At 32.6% G+C, this 18,240-nt stretch overlaps 1 protein-coding gene across 1 annotated transcript in view; it reads left to right on the top strand.

Moving 5' to 3' along the window:
- Positions 1-12,415, top strand: part of LOC127737334 (symplekin-like) — a 45,217-nt gene extending 32,802 nt beyond the window's left edge. Inside the window, exons 24-31 of the mRNA XM_052247936.1 lie at positions 1,924-2,024; positions 2,696-2,780; positions 5,507-5,605; positions 6,390-6,577; positions 7,708-7,884; positions 9,185-9,565; positions 10,508-10,600; positions 12,234-12,415. Of these exons, the coding sequence (XP_052103896.1) occupies positions 1,924-2,024; positions 2,696-2,780; positions 5,507-5,605; positions 6,390-6,577; positions 7,708-7,884; positions 9,185-9,565; positions 10,508-10,600; positions 12,234-12,275 (1,166 nt within the window). The 3' untranslated portion in view covers positions 12,276-12,415. The remainder of the gene's footprint in view (positions 1-1,923; positions 2,025-2,695; positions 2,781-5,506; positions 5,606-6,389; positions 6,578-7,707; positions 7,885-9,184; positions 9,566-10,507; positions 10,601-12,233) is intronic.
- The last annotated feature ends 5,825 nt before the right edge of the window (positions 12,416-18,240 follow it).

Raw genomic sequence — 18,240 nt, forward strand, 5'->3', positions numbered from 1 at the left:
TCTCTTTAAAAAGGAAAACATTAAAGGAGAAATTAGATAGACTTAAGGGTTTTAAATTTTAGATAAAGAACATCTGTAGTATAATTTTATACAATTGCTACCAGAAGTTAGGGATTTTTGTGTCCATCATTCTTTTGTGTATCTCCACTTAATATTTGCAACCTCTCCTAAACATCCTTGAATAGTAGATACTTAGACAGCTGTAAGTGGTTGAGCTAGGGAAGTAATTCTTTAGCTCAGCTGGTTAGAGCACTGCATTGTAACACAAATGTCCAGAGTTCGAGTCCCAGATGACAATGTGATTTTGTAATGAGAATCATCCTCTCCGGTTACACTTATAAAATGATTATAAGAATATTATGTACCTAATAAAATTTGGGGTTATATATTTTACATTTGAAGCTATGATTTTTTAAGTTATTCATATCCAAAAATTGACTTTGCCATATCTACAAATGGGGATGGGCATCTTATATCTACAATGCTTCATAAACCAATAACATTAAGAAATGAAACTTTTCACAGAATCTTTTTAACACAATGTAATTGATCTACTCCTATATTTGTTTCACACTATAAAACATGAATTTTGCCATAGTTATTGTAATGGACAAGAGGGTTAAGGATTGTTTTAGCTTTGCTTTCAGGTTTGTAGGTTATATTTATTTGATACTTTTCTCTCTATATTGAACTATTGTCAAAAAGGAACAGTGAACAGTTATTGAAATTGACAAGTTTTGAAATATAAATTGACATAAAAGTCTTACTAAGGCTGTATGTAATTGACAGGTAATGTCAAATTCTAAATATTAAATATAATTTGTTTTTGAAAACATTTTATTTGTATAAGTAAAAACTGCAACTAATTTACCAATGTTTTCAACTAATCTTACTCTGCACATTTGAAGTTCTTTTATAATTAATAGTAAGTATACAAAAATTCAAATGTGAACCAAAATAGCTGTTTTGTTAGTTGAAAATAATTGTTATTTTATAAATAGAACTAATAACTTAAAAGACTGATAATATTGAATTCTAAATAAATCTTGGTTAAATTCTTTTGATATTTATACACTATATGAAAAGATTAAACAGTGGAAAGAGTTGGACATTTAAGTCATATTTTAGAACTTTTACTATGTCATCAAATTGCATTTTCATCAATTTGTAATAACTCAAGGCATAATTGAATATTCATATATTTCAATTGATTATTTTATTAGTAAAGATTTGATTTCAGAAATTTAGTTATTTGAATCAGCTTTATTCTAATAGTATATCATTGGTTGACTTATTGTTGTTACAAAATTAATGTTTTTCAGTCCTCTCCTCCGAGCATCACTAAACTTATTTTAGATTTCAATGGATAAATGAAATTGTTTTAACAAAATTTCTCACAAAAAAACATAATTCTTTAAAAAATGCCTTTTGTAACAATGAACTATATTTATATAAAGTATATACTTGTTTGCATTGAAAAACATTGTATGGTATGCTTATAGTTTTAGTTTCCTATTCTGTGAGTTAATTATAATTCATGGGATATCAATTTTCATGGATTTCCTGGGTAGAGGTGAACCACGAATTTAAATGTTCAACAAATTATGAATTTTCTATAGGTTTGTATGCAGACTTTGGTAAAACCATGAAATTAAATATCCATGAAAATACAATTTTTCCTTAATCCATGAAAATTGGTACCCATGAAAATAAAAGAATCAAAGTGGATGTATTTACTGACATGTCACAAGGGATGTATTTACTGACATGTCACAGTGGATGTATTTACTGACATGTCACAAGGGATGTATTTACTGACATGTCACAAGGGATGTATTTACTGACATGTCACAAGGGATGTAATAAAAATTCTGATGAAAACATTTGATATAAAATTTGTATTGGTTGTTTTTTTATATTCAGCAACACCATCACCAGAACTGGTTGAAAGAGTAAGAGATCTATATCACAAGAGGGTACCAGATGTCCGCTTCCTAATTCCTGTATTGAATGGATTAACAAAGGTATGTATGTGTTACACATTTATGCATTAAATTGACAGAATGGATCGTTGTGTTGTAGTGTGCTTGTTCTGAGGAGAGACGTTCATGAGTTCATCCCCTTCTAGGTCAAACCAATGAGTTATGTTAAGCACTTGTCAATTGGCATTAAGGAGTAAGAGCAAAGACTGATTGGCTTGAAAACCATAACTATGAGTTTTCTTTAACTGTTACATTTTTTTTGTACATACCAATTTTCGTGGATTGATGAAAAAATGTATTTCCTGTGTATCTAATTTTCTGGTTCTAACAAATTCTGCATATAAGCTTAAAGGAAATTTTATTGAACACTCAAATTTATGGTTTACCAATATCAATGAAAGCTGCTGATAATCATGTCAATTAAATGAAGGTACACTGTAGGTAAATATGGGGGGATATTTTGACTGACAGAGGATCTGCTAAGCCAGCACATACACACAATATGTTATTGGTGAAAATAACAAGGAAAACTTGTTCAAAGGATTGGAGACTCTTAATTGGTCTATTCTCTTATAAATCATGGTAGAACCTTTATTAGTGAGTTATTCTTCAATTTCAAGATGAACTTCCTGTCTTTAGAATTTTTGTTAATAGATAATGCTGAAAATTTTCACCTTGTTTGATTAATATCCATTTATAACTTTTGTTATCAGAGTGAAGTAATTGCTGCACTGTCCAAGCTGATTAAACTGAATCCCATTGTTGTTAAAGAAGTGTTCAACAGATTACTTGGACATGGTAAGTGTATAGCATCATTTATACAACCCTGGCAAAACCAGGACATGTTCATGTCTACTGCTGTATTCTGTATGTGTGTCTGACTGATTATAACACAATAGATTACTTGGACATGGTAAGTGTATAGCATCATTTATACAACCCTGTCAAAACCAGGACATGTTCATGTCTACATCTGTATTCTGTGTGTGTCTGACTGTTTATAACACAACAGATTACTTGGACATGGTAAGTGTATAGCATCATTTATACAACCCTGGCAAAACCAGGACATGTTCATGTCTACTGCTGTATTCTGTATGTGTGTCTGACTGATTATAACACAATAGATTACTTGGACATGGTAAGTGTATAGCATCATTTATACAACCCTGTCAAAACCAGGACATGTTCATGTCTACCGCTGTATTCTGTATGTGTGTCTGACTGATTATAACACAACAGATTACTTGGACATGGTAAGTGTATAGCATCATTTATACAACCCTGGCAAAACCAGGACATGTTCATGTCTACTGCTGTATTCTGTATGTGTGTCTGACTGATTATAACACAATAGATTACTTGGACATGGTAAGTGTATAGCATCATTTATACAACCCTGGCAAAACCAGGACTTGTTCGTGTCTACCTCTATATTCTGTGTGTTTGTGTTTATCTGTTTATAACACAACAGATTACTTGGACATGGTAAGTGTATAGCATCATTTATACAACCCTGTCATAAAAGGACATGTTCATGTCTACCACTGTATTCTGCAAATGTACTATTTCTGCAGTCGAATTGTGTTGATGGTACATTAAATTGTGATATGCAGTCACTGATCGTATATCGCCTTAATTATGACGTTGAAAATGCGGTTCCGTAGAGTTTTATTTATGACGCCAGAAATGAATACAGGTTCGTTGAATTTTTACATCGTCCGCTTCAAATTCCAAATTAATGTTTTTTACCCAAAATATTTTATTGGGGACAGTTGTAAGAGTTGCAGTATAAACGAATAACTATAAGTTGTCTTGAAATATGAATTTTATTTGTACTTGGCCCGAAACAGGATAGAAATGCTTGGCATAGCCTCATATTCTACCTGTTTCTAATCCTTGTACAAATTAATTTTATATTTCTAGACATTGTATAGTTATTCTATATAAATTCTGTTTATAACACATTCCTGTTGCATATTCATCTTCAATTATATGCTGTAGCGTCTTAATTTTTGCTACCTATCTTCATTATGCCCCCGCAGTAGCGCAGGGGGCATTAAGTTTTACCCTTGAATGTCCGTCAGTACGTCCCAAAATTGGTTTCCGTTCTCTAGCTTTAGTTTCCTTCAACCAAATGTTATGAAACTTATACACAATGCTTATTACCACAAAACCCAGATCAAGTTCGAATTTTGGTGGCGTCACTTTTACCGTTCTAGAGTTGTGTCCCTTTACAAATGGAAAAATTGCTGGATTTTTCGTTTCCTTTCTCTAACTTAAGTTTGCCTCTACTAAATGTTATGAAACGTATACACAATGCTTATTACCACAAAACTCAGATCAAGTTCAAATTTGGTTAGCGTCACTTTTACAGTCCTTGAGTTATGTCCCTTTATAACATTATATGCAAGCGGGGGCATCATCTGTGTCCCATGGACACATTCCCCATTTATTTTTTGAATAATATATAACACAAAATATGTTTTCAGACCCACTGCTTATCTTCTTTAATGATTGCCAACTAAATGTATTGAATTTATGTGTAAATTTTCACAATAACTACAAATAAATGCTTTCAGATATTTTTATTCTGATTTCCAATCACTTACTCAATGCTCATCAGCTCTTGTATGTTATGAAAAAATACATCCTTTACATGCAACCTATTAGAATTTTCCTCTCAATTTTCTGTTTGTTAGGTTTCTGAACAATCTTTTAAAGGACTGTCAGTGATTGGTGCCAATATATTTGACAGGATGTATTGGTTGATATATTGTACTGTAATCAAACATGGCTGCTAGTGATACAAATAATTGGAAAAAATTATGAAAATTCAATGTAAAACTATTGTAAAGAACTTAATACAAATGATACATAAATGATTCCCTTCAAGAAGTATGGTTTATTATTCTATCAGCCATAAAAAGAATTGCTCTTACGTTTCTGGAATGGAACCCCAACTATTTATTCTTGTAAACATTTTTCTGTACTAATTATAAATGAATTGAAATTAGTGAGAATTGCCTTGTAGCCTCTAGATCTAGTATTTAATACTATGTAATTATTAATTATAGTTATTTATCTCAGTGTGAGATACATTACACAATATCAGATTCTATGCTCAAAGATGATCTTTGTGTGAGTGAGCAACATATACACTTAGAACTGCAATTAACATATAAAATATAATTATAAAAATCTGAGGATTGTTGATGTTGTTTATATTCAAGGGGAGGTTACTTACAATTTACTATTATTTCATATTAAATAGTTAATTCAATGGAAATGAAAAGATATGGTGTAGTTATCCTTGATACTTATTGCCTTGTTTTTGCCATTTATTTTTTTATTTTCCAGGAGGTGCTGCTTATTACAATTCTCCATGGTCATCTGTGGAGCTATTAATTGCCTAGTTTTATATTTGTTTGCCTTTTTTTCAGGAGATGCTGCTTACAATTCTCCATTGTCACCTGTGGAGCTGTAAATCACCTAGTTTTATATTTGTTTGCTTTATTTTTCAGGAGATGCTGCTTACAATTCCCCATTGTCACCTGTGGAGCTGTTAATTGCCTTACATAATATTGATCCTACAAAATGTGACATGAAAACTATCATCAAAGGTACTGTTCTTAATTTGTTTTATTTGGAATTGGAAATTGAAATGTTTTATTTTTAGTCATTTAACATGTACTATTACAATTTGAACCACATGTTTTATGCTATAATTTGATGTGCATCAGGTTAAGGATAAGAGAAAAACCTTACAGTACCATCTGTTACACATTCTCAGAAACTTTATATATAACTTGGCTTAACAACTGTTATGTTGAAGAACAGCAATATCAAATATCCCCCATGAGAGGTGTTGACCTGACTCTTGACATCCTCAACTTTATAATCTATATACCTTAAAACAGAAATTCAAAGGAATTGCATTTAAAAACATAGATGCTTATTCAAAACACAGTATAATAGATTAAAACACTTATGCATATGACATGTGTGAATGATGCATTAGGTCCTCTTGTGCTTAAAATCTCTTATGCAGATTTTGTAAAAAAAGGCAGGTATTTTGGTATATATCAGCATTAAATGAAATTTGTGTATCTTGTTCACCCACTGCATAACTTTTCTTTTGAAATGGAATCTTTCTTAGGAATATTCATTCAAAATCTATGACAGCTCAGTTGACATTTTGCTAGACTTTAGCGAAAACAAATTTCTTTAAAATCCTCTAGGTATTAATGATTACTGGCTTGCTTGAGACTTTTAGCTGTATGAATTCCACATTTTATTATGAATGTGGCATTACATATGTTTTCAGACCATTGTGCTTGTTTATTTTCAGCTACTTACCTATGTTTTAGTGAGAAGAATATTAACATTGTGTTTGTTTATTTTCAGCTACTAACCTATGTTTTAGTGAGAAGAATATTTACACACAGGAAGTATTGGCTGTTGTCATGAAGACCTTGATGGAACAGACTCCCATTCCTACTTTGTTCATGAGGACTGTTTTACAGTCATTGTCAATGTACCCTAGAATAATAGGCTTTGTCCTGAATATCTTACAGAGACTAATCACTAAACAGGTACATCTTAATTGAGTGAAACCTGTTAAAATAGGAATTGATTTTAATAGGTTTTATTGTTTTAAAGATTAATATTATGTAGTCTTATTTATTCAAAGATAAAATTAGACAAAACAAATGTAAATAAGAATCAGCAGTATTTTTATACGACCGCAAAAAAATATTTTGGGTTTGTATAATGCTATGATGTTGTTGTCAGCGTCATCGTCTGCATCGTCGTCGTCATCATCCGAAGGCACATTTGGTTTCTGGACAATAACTTTAGTTTAAGTGAATGGATCTCTAAGAAATTTTACAAGAAGGTTCAATAACACAAAAGGAAGGTTGGGATTAATTTTAGGGGTTATGGTACCAACAGTTAAGGAATTAGGGGCCAAAAACAAGCATTTTTGTTGTTTCCGGACAATAACTTGTGTGTAAGTGTATGGATCTCACTGAAGTTATACCATAAGGTTCCATATCACAAAGGGAAGGCTGGGATTGAGGTTGGGGGTAATTGCCCCAAACATGCAGAAATGAGGGGCAAAAAAGGGGCCAAAAACAAGCATTGTTCTAGTTTCCAGACAATAACTTGTGTTTAAGTGTATGGATCTCTCTAAAATTGTACTACAAGGTTCCATACCTCAAAAAAAGGCTTGGATTGATTTTGGGGGTGATTACTCCAAGGGGGTTCAAAAAGATTGGGGGGGGGGGGGGGGGGGGGGGGGGGGTGGAGGGATTTTTTTTCAAAATTTTTTGAAAAGTTTCAAGAAGAAATCTTCAATTGAAAGTATTGCACAATAGCACAGTTTTGCGCAATAGATTTTTAAGATCTTTGACCACATTTATTTTGTGTCAGAAACCTAAATTTTGTAAAAAATTTGATCACAATCGAAATTCAGACAGTATCAAGCTTGAATATTGTGTCCAAACTTTCCCCAACTGTTCAAGGATCGACCTCTGCGGTCGTATCAGGCTGCGCTCAGCGAAGCATTTTATTTTGATGAGATACCATTTTTCTTTTTCAAGTTATACACCTGAGATTTAGCCTGGTCTCAATGGCTTTCTAAAGAAAACTTGTTCAAAGTTACATACTTTCTTCAAACTATAACTTATGTAAAATGAAAATTCTTCTGCATTTGATTTTCCAGGTATGGAAACAAAAAAAAGTATGGGAAGGATTTATACGATGTTGTCAGCGCACCAAACCTCAGTCTTTTGCTGTCATGTTACAACTACCAGCTCCACAGTTAAAAAGTGTGTTTGATACTTGTCCAGAACTGAGGGAGCCATTGTTAGATCATGTCAATACCTTTACAGCACACCAGGTAAATCCTGAGCTTTATATTCTCTTAACTTTGACAATAATTTTACAGCACACCAGGTAAATTCTGAGCTTAACTTTCTCTAAACTTTGCCAATAATTTAACAGCACACCAGGTAAATTCTGAGCTTAACTTTCTCTTAACTTTGCCAATAATTTTACAGCACACCAGGTAAATTCTGAGCTTAACTTTTTCTAAACTTTGCCAATAATTTTACAGCACACTAGGTAAATTCTGAGCTCAACTTTCTCTAAACTTTGCCAATAATTTTACAGCACACCAGGTAAATTCTGAGCTTAACTTTGTCTTAACTTTGCCAATAATTTTACAGCACACTAGATATATTCTGAGCTTAACTTTGTCTTAACGTTGCCAATAATTTAAAATTTAGTACTGTTATCTCTGTAGAATTTGAGGATGTAGGTGTCTGTCCTAAAATTATATTTTGAGTATTGAATGATTACAAGATGTTCATTGTACATTTCCATCTGACAACCACTTCAGTGGTAGCGTCCTTGCCTCGAGGGCTGGAGGTCATGGGTTTGATCCCTTGTGTGTCAAACCAAAGACTTAAAAATTAGTATTTAGCATAATAAGCATATAGCATTTAGGAGTAAGCAAAGACTGGTCAGTGCAGAGTTAGAATAATGTGTCTGGGTAAAGTAACAGACTGTTACCTTGTTACAATGTGTCTGGGTAGGGTAAAAGACTATTTCCTTGTTTACAATCCAGTTCAGCGTGTCTGTCTAAAACAAATCAGGATTCCTAGTTACTTCACATTTACATTATCAGGTCAGGTTCTCTGATATTTTAAGTAATAGGTCAAATATATTTTTTATTGATTGATTGTAAAATGAATATGTCTGTCTGACAGAGTTTATTTGACCTTGATCTCATTTTGTTATTCTTTAAACAATATGATGTATTTATGGTTTCAACAAAGTCTAAGTACCTTGTAGTTTAGCTTTATTTGTGATACCTTTTCATTATAGCTAGTCACATTTTTAATTTATTTTTTATTTAGTTTGTTTTATAACTTCTTTGGTAAGGAGCAATGGAGATCAATAAATCAAATAGATTCCTTGTTTGCTTTAATTTATTTAAAACTTTGTAGCAAACAAAACAGTTTGTAACAAATGGCAAAGCAATAATGTTGCAAGCAAGCAGTAACACCACTTCTCATTGTCAGATTCAAAATATGATTCTGAAGTAGTGTGAGCCCTGTTTGTTACAGTTTTACTTGTGACACTTGAATAATTGAAAATTTCCACATTTTGATTATAATTTTGTGTGTGTTTTACAGAAAGCTTGTATTCCTAGAACCATCATGAATGTCCTTGAGAAAGACCCTGAAGAAGAGAAGAGGAAACAGGAGGAAAAGAGAAATATTGAGGAAGGACAGAACTTTATTATGTTACAACCTCATCAGATCAAACTAGAAAAAACAGACAACTTTGAAGCAGCATCACAAATTATGCCTCCACCAAAAGATGTTACGGAAATCAGAACAGTACAGGTGCTGAGTGACCGTAACATGGATGGTGATCGTCAAAGACAGGAGGCAGAGAAACAACGGTCGTCAGAAGAAATTCAACAGGATGATGATCGAAGAAAGAGAGAGGATGATAGGCGTAAAGAAGATGAACGAAGAAAAAGAGATGAAAAGAGATCAACAGATCCAAGGGTTAGTAATAAATGATTTTGCTAAGGCTAAACCAAATAAAAGACTTATTTTTTAGATGAAAATAGGAGTGGCGAGCCAAATTTTTTTTTTCAAGCAGTATAACTAAGATTCAAAGGTGGTAACCTTGTAAGTTATTTATACACATATCACATGTTTTTATATGTACGTTGCAGTGAATGTGAAGTCCTTTCTGGTTTAAGCAAGTTTAAGGAATTGCATATCATTCAATAGAGGAATGTGTGACACCTGTGATGTTAAAATAGTACTCATGTTATAAAGAGCAGCTTCAATATTTTTATTAAATACAATTGATATCACTTCTAACTTTGTGTTTTGAGCCTATGATTTAAAAGAGAAGATGTCGAATCCATTAAAAAATTCATGGAACATGTTCAAAATAAAACAACTTCTTTTATTACATCAATCAATTTCTCGTCATGCCAACAACAACTCTGTTTTCCCACTTCCTGTTTGACAATGTACAATGAACCTCCATTTTTAAGAGTGCTTCGTAGTGTCCGCAGTCTTTTTCAAAAACAACACACAAATTGTATCTGTAGTCTGCATACAAAGTATAGTGTTTGGTCTCAGCACTTTTCAATTTTGCTGAACGTAAAGGACATTGTTGATAAAACTCATGATTTTGAGTCAAATTTGTATGCTGTCAACTCATAAGTTCATATTTGATTTACACAGGAAACATTGATATAAAACTAACAACTGGAAACATGCCATAAAAAAAAAGTAAACTGAAAAATTGGAGCATTGATTTCAAAGAAGAAGACATTAATTTGGTGTGACCTTATATAGCTTAAATTGTTTGATTGGTTCAAAATGCAACATTCCAAGTGGCCAAGAAAAAATCCCAATAACATAATAGATTGAACTTTTTCTACAATATTCCACATTAAAAACAAATATACTTAGAATGCATGTTTGTAGAGAGTAAAGTCTGACAGAGATGTAATGATGAGAGATGTATCTCCAGAGAATACATTAGCTATTGCTGAGGAACCAATGGATACTACTGATTCTGTAAGTTACTGTCATAGTTTACTCATTAGAAATGCAGCATCTGTTGTGTTAAGCATAGAACAGAAAGGATGTAGGGTATCCATTCACGACACAAAATCAGTATGTGCACAGCAAGAAACACAAAAAGCAAAGGAACAGCGATTTTATTGATGTTCTTCATCTCAAAGTCACAGTGAGGCATTCTACACAGAGCCAAAAATACCTCTCACCTCATTGCAAGTTTTCGTTAGTCCCTAGCACAGGTTTGAGTGGAACTCTTTGCAAACTGACGATCAAACCACAACTGTGATTGGAAGAACAATGCCATGCAGTAATATCAATAAAATAAATCTATAAGAAATCAAACATGTACTGTCATAATTTAGCCCGACATTCACTCTGAGGTTTCGAAAAAACAGTACAAACATTTAGACAATCATGGGCACATCGAGATATATGTTAGATAACTTGGCAGGAAATAACGTATGTATAGAGCAAATAAATAATTTATAATGCTTATTTATAAATCCCACAAAAACAAACTGGCTAAACACAACACCTGCTACATTTCTATATGGTTAATGTTCTATGAAATTTTAAATTAAGACTGAAATTGTGTCAGAATTACCCTACTGCTTTTTTGTGTTGCCTATGACAAAAATTCCACAATTTAATGTAATCATAATCTACAGATTGATTGCTGCTTGCTTAATGTCCAGTGGCAAATGTCATGAATAATTAGGACAGAACAAATAAACAATAAATTCAATAGGTTATGCCTGAAAAATTGGTCAACTAGAATAAAGTGAGGAAATGTTTACTGCCAACTGCAAAATAAGTGTATTTTTCATAGAGACAAAAGTTTTGCCTAACTTGCAGTCCATCTATGGAACCCCAAAGACTTGTTTCAGGAGTACTTTAATGAGCAGAGGGTATGTCACTCTCCTTACACATGGAATTAGAATCAACCAGAAACAAGATTTTAAGATTCCGTCTGTAACAAGCTTCATGTGAGAATGCTATACTGAGTGATGCATTGATATATGTTGTTGGAATACTTTTCTTGTGAAAGGAAATGGAAAAATTAGTTTTCAAGATTTAGAATTGAAAATTAGTTGTACATAATGTTTTGTTGAAATGCACAAAGGAAAAGTTAAACAATGACCATAACTCTCATTAAAAGTGTTCACCACATCATCCACTAACACTATTGACAAACATAAAACAAGTCTGACTTGGTACAGTTACTTAAACTTAAGATGTAGATTTATAACATTATTTCACCAATAACATCAAATGTCTTCTTCATCAATAACCAGTTATTTATTATAGATATTACACCATTGTTATAGATATTATACCATTGTTATAGATATCACACCATTGTTATAGATATTTTACCATTGTTATAGATATTACACCCTTGTTACTCTGAGTTTACAGTTTCTAGCAGTGGACATGTTGCTGTGTCAAGGTATATTTGTTTCTCCTAACAGAAATTTCTCTGGAAACTTTGTTATTACCCGGTAACAATGCTATAATATCTGTTCCTGTTGAAATTTGGAACTAATAGAATAAAGGAAATTATATTCCATGATAGCTGTTACAAAAGGAAAATATTAAATCCTGTTAAATTGTAACATTTTTTTTTCAGTTATCAAGAAGAGAATCTAGGAGAGATAGACCCAGACATTGAGGACCACTACATTGTCTTTATAAACAAATGTTCCCTAAAATGAATATTTCATCACTATCATCCTTTATATGTTTTTGTTAAGATTGTTGTTTGTGCTATACATGTCCATATTTGTAATTAAAGTAGTGCTGTATAAAATATTCTTGTTGAAATTGTTATACCTTATTTTTCACCTAGGTTAGTGAACCAGAAAACCAAATTTTATTAGGAATAATCCTAAATGATCTCATTAAGTGTCTGGTACACCTGTGTGTATTCCCATGATGTTTACAAGTGCTTGTTATAGGATGGTCTTGTGTCAGAATTGTTTCTGATCAATACCCATGTCAGTGAGACTTATTCACTAAGATATTTTCATATGTTAATATGCCAAAGCTTAGGAAGCTTTGTTATTTTGCAATCTAAGATGTCAGATAGACTCAAAAGAAGTGTAAGGATGTTTTACCTGACCCAGTATCTATTGATATTGTTTTAGTTTTATAATTTTGTTGATCTTTTTATACCTCTTCAGACTTTTCAGAACCCATTTGAGTTATTGATGGATTAATATATTTTTATAGTTCTGCTTAAAAGGAGAGGATATAAATGTTTACCTTTATCTATTTTTCATCCTTGTTTCCGTTTCCTTTCGTTTCCTTTCATCCTTCTGTTCATCACATTAAAAGTCTGTCACATTTGTCTCAGGAACTACAAATTAGAGCTTCCTGAAATTTGGAAGCAAGCTTCCTATGATCATGCTATACCATGTGATGCTTTCAACATTCATCTCTGTTCAACTCTCTTTTTACCTATTACTTGTTTATCCTATACACTATAGCCATGTATGAAATATTCATCGCAAATTATTCAGGAACTATAAATCAAAGATTCCTGAAATTTGGTATGAAGCTTTATGTGCTGTATGATGTGTTTTCATCTCCTTTCCTCATCAACTTTCTGTTTATAAAATACTTATAGTTTGGTGTCATTAGTGAGCAATAGATCACACCAGAATATCTTCGTTTTGTTTTGCCTGCAACTACCAAAGTCATGAAATGTGAGACATAAGTATGCTAATCTATTTGTTTAAAGCTTTATATTTCCGAATGTAGAAGATCTTGTATATAGATGCCATATGTTAAGAACTTTCCATCTGTCATATGTCCTTGACCTCATTTTCATGGTTCAGATTAATTTTATCATGTGAATTTCTCACTTATTAAAAGAGAGGCGAAAGATATCAAAGAGATATTCAATCTCAATAGTTGAAAACAAATTGACAATGCCATGGCAAAAAAAATAATACAATCAAAAGACAAACAACAGCATACAAAACACAACATAGAAAACCAAAAAGTCGGCAAAACCAACCCCGCCAACAACAGGGGGTGACAATTTGGATCGCTCACCACACTTGTAGATGGCTTCCAGCCGCAGGACTTCAACCAAACTGTCTATCTACCGTAGAAGCTTGTCCCTCCCTCCGACCACCCCATTGAAACCTCATGATGTGCATCATTGTCATTTTCTCATATGGACTAAATTAATCTATACCATATCTCTGATTTTCTTTTCGATCCTTCAAATTACCTATATATAATACTATATTTGGTTGGGGCCAGTTTGTAAGGTGTACAGATGATATATTCAATGAAACGGCCCATGATGAGCAAAGTAATTGATGGCAATGAGTTTTTGATAATAGGGAGACACAAATAATATTTACCATCATATATGTATAAAAACGTGAAAATGTGAAGTGGTAAAAAATCTATTTTTGAAGATCACTGTGTAAAAGAGAGGCGAAAGATACTAAAAGGACATTCAAACTCATAAGTCGAAAATAAACTGACAATGCCATGGCAAAAAAAAAAAGACCAACAGACAAACAACAGTACATAAAACACAACATAGAAAACTAAAGACTGAGCAACACGAACCCCACCAAATACTGGGGGTGATCTCAGGTGCTCCGGAAGAGTAAGCAGATATTGCTCTACATGTTGTACCCGTCGTGTTTCTCATGTTAGTACACGAGGAAATCATGATAGGAAATACAAGCCCTTGAATGTCGTTTCAACTGGGAGATATATACTCCGTATGCAGGCACTGCTGATATGTTGCTAAATAGAAATGGTAATTTCACAATTGGGAAGCATAAATCATCTCTTGTCGTACAATTTTGTTTTCAACTGTCAATTTCTAGATGTAAGTCAAGATATGAGGCAGACTTAACTATCTGTTGTATCCTTTATCTCAAGTTCGTTGGAATAAATGCGTTCAACATAGTCATCAAATTTTGAATTATTTAGTGAGAGAACATCATCTATATAGCGGAAAGTGAAGTTAAAAGATACTGCTAACTTCTTTTCTTTCTTCTTAGAAGTTCCTGTATGAAGTCAGCCTCATGAATAAAGGAAGAAGTTGGCAAGAAGAGGAGCACAGTTGGTTCCCATGGGAATGCCGATTGTTTGTTGAAAAATACGTCCTCCAAACATAACAAATATGTTGTCAATCAAGCATCTTGATATTATCAGTTTCAGAGAATTTTTTTGTTTGAATCCGTGATTTTTTACACATTACGATTTATCACTCCCAAAGACAAGATACTTGTATCTACATTGGCCATTCTTTTTTATGAAACAAGGCAGGACCAACTCTTTCAATTTGTCTTTTAGTTTTGAATGGGGAATACTTGTGTAAAGTGTAGAAACGTCTAATGTTTTAATACTATTGCAAGATGAAAGAGTCTTAGATTGTATGTACTCTAAACGATCTTTGGAATTATTTAGTATCCACATCTGATTCACTCCGCCTCTAATGTGTAAACTTATTAATTATAACAAATGGACGAAAATTGCAAGTCCATTGACTTTTCTTTAACAATACTATATTGATACATACATTTACATTTTAATGATGTAAAATAATAATATTAGTGTTACTGACTTCTTTTTTTGGTGTATTAACGAATCTGTTACCTAGTTGGTAGTAAAAAACGTCAAAATTCCACGTTTTACGACTTATATTTAAGGAATGACTGTAATATTTTTTCTGTCTATGAAGAAATAACATCAAAAATGTGGTGCACACTGAATAACCCGCGTAGCGGGTTATTTTAAAGTGTGCACCACATTTTTTATGTTATTTCGAATAGACAGAAAAAATATTATAGTCATTTCTTATAATTTAATTTTAATTTCCATTTTAAACAGTAGTAAACCATGAAAAAACGTTGATGACGTCACGGTCACATGACAAAATTATGTCTATGAGCTGATAAACAAAACAACGTCAGCCAATCAGAAGACGCGTTACATCCAAAATTAAATTATTTAGCGATGGCGCTACGCTAATTTCGACGTTTTGTTTTAATTTTTCACATTAATCACCACTTTGAATTATGTATACCGCCTTATTACCGTAAAAACGAAGCTGATTGCCCTATTATTATTTAACATCATTCAAACGGAAATTTATGTATCAACAACATATAAATTTTTAAGAAATATCCACGAGTTTGTAATTGGAGATTTGATGATTTTAAGACAATTTAAATGGTTTTTCACCGATCGCATGTGCTTTCTATACAAGTGTTCACCTATTTTGCAAGAATCCATTCAGTTATCTTTCTGAAAATAAGAGATAAGTGCATTATTTTTTCAGTTAAAGTTCAACGAGTCCAAGTTTTATGTATATATTGCATAGCCCATAAACTCTACCTTTACCTTAATTAATTAAAAGAGGTCAACATTTTAAAAATTAAATTGTTTTTCCGTTTGGAACTTTTAACAGGCAAATGATGACAATCAAATTATCAAAGAGAAGTGCCCCCCAAGGGTGACTGGGGAATAGAAGTATGGTCACCATTGGTCTTCCTCCGACCGGCAGTAAAACCCGTGCTAAAGTGGGGCGTCCGTTTGGCTGTGCGGGATGTACAAATTTGCAGCCACGTCCGGTCAGAATGGGGACGTTAAATCCGATGCCTCGTGTAAAGAAAGTGCCACGTTCTTTGCACGTTAAGAACCCTTGCAACAACTCTTTGAGGGGTCCGTAGGTGACCTGTTGCAAGGCTAAATTTCTGTCCCTATCCAATATACCCTCATTTCCCGTGGCAGTCTAAATTTCTCCGACCTTAATCCCTTAATCTATTACAGAACCTACCTATTGTATTTATTGTGAACTTGTTCTCGTCCTGAATATGCATGAAATATTTGCCACTGGACGTTAAGCAACCAACAATCAATCAATCAATCAAAGAGAAGTGTGTAATTAAAATATTTCTGAAGTATTTTTTCTTTTCTTATTCTTATATCTTGGAGGTGGATAACTAACATCATATCATAGTTATATACTTGCTTCTTTACAATGTGGAGTTTGTTATGCTGTTTTCAACACAGTAGTGATCCTAATGACATTTTAAAATTGTTTACAACTAATTTAACATTATATCTTGTCTCACATAAAAAAAAAATCTGTTTATGATATATCAATATCTGTCAATCATTTAATATCAATATTAAATGTATTAAATTCCTTCTGTTCTCAATATAATTGTTATTGTCATCAATCGACGTAGCTAATAAAATTGTTTGATTAAAATGTAGTTTTAAAAAGATATTTAAAATAACAACATTTGTTTAAGATTGCTTGAATATATAACTTTTTCATAATTACAAGAAATTATTGAAACGATTGTTGTTGCTTAAACATTCAATGTCAAATATTTCACAAGTATACAAGACAAAAACCAATTATACAATAAACTAATGAAGTTCTAAGCAGTAATATATGTGGACCGGAATGATAGTCTCGAAATTTAAGTTCAGTGGAATGTGCTTTGATGACATGGTCGCAAATTTCGACTTATAACATTCCCTTACCTCCAATATTTAAAAGGCTTATGAGGACACACCTTTCCCCCTTTTTGTTATAGATTTCTTATAAATTATACTTTTTTTAATTAAAAAACTATCAAATGAAACATGTCGACTTCCTACCAATGAAGACACAAAGGGGTCAACTTTCAAAATTTTGACCATTTTACTTCAGGTCTGATTTGAAAAGAATGAAGTCTAGATGCGGATCCATGATTTTGAAAAGAGGGAGGGGGCTGGCGAGCCAACGTTTAGAGTGATACTTGTTAAAAGTCTATGTAATCATCATATATGAAGCTTCATTACGGTGGGTCCGGGTCCCCTGCCCCCTAAATCCGCCCCTGTAATCCATGAACACGAATTACAAAAGAATGTAATAACTAATTCCATCGATTTGTTATCACGAATTCAATCTATGATAACGAATTGTAACTGGTGATTACGATTTATGTAATTCGTGATCTTGAATTCAAATTCAAATTCAAATTCAAATTCAAAAGTTATAAGTGGGCTTCTGTACTGAACACCAAGTGATGAATTCTTACATAAAACCTTTCATTAGAAAAAGAAAATGAGAATGAATAGCTATACCCTTTTTGTCTATAAGCAGAAAGTATTTGTGCTGTTTACTTGATTTTATTAGTCCCAGTAGCATGCATATATCAAATATGAAAACATCACTTTATATTTTTTCTGCGTTCGAAGCGCTTTCCTGGGTTTACCTTCACCGGGTGCGCTCAAAACCAATTATGTGAAATCAATTGCATGCATATATATGGTAGGAGCTATTACGCAAAGCAAAAAGAGTTTCCAGATAAAACTTTATCAGTCAAAAACAGCTGCCTTACGCGTTTGTGATGAACAAAGCAACTAATACACACATCTACTTTAAATTGTTTGGACATTGAACCCTAATCCCAGTATGTCGTGCAGATGTTTATCATATAGAACTTCAAAACATATTGTCGAATCCATTCAACTAAGCGTAACAACAACAAGGAAACAATATAACGTAATAAGAAACATATTGCAGTAATCAAATACATCTATTTAATTTAATAGAAAAATAAAAACCAAAACAAATACCTATGTTCTCATTGTAGAGCGGT

The sequence above is a fragment of the Mytilus californianus genome, unplaced genomic scaffold (assembly GCF_021869535.1).
Source record: "Mytilus californianus isolate M0D057914Y unplaced genomic scaffold, xbMytCali1.0.p SCAF_4, whole genome shotgun sequence".
In the NCBI taxonomy this organism is placed as follows: domain Eukaryota; kingdom Metazoa; phylum Mollusca; class Bivalvia; order Mytilida; family Mytilidae; genus Mytilus; species Mytilus californianus.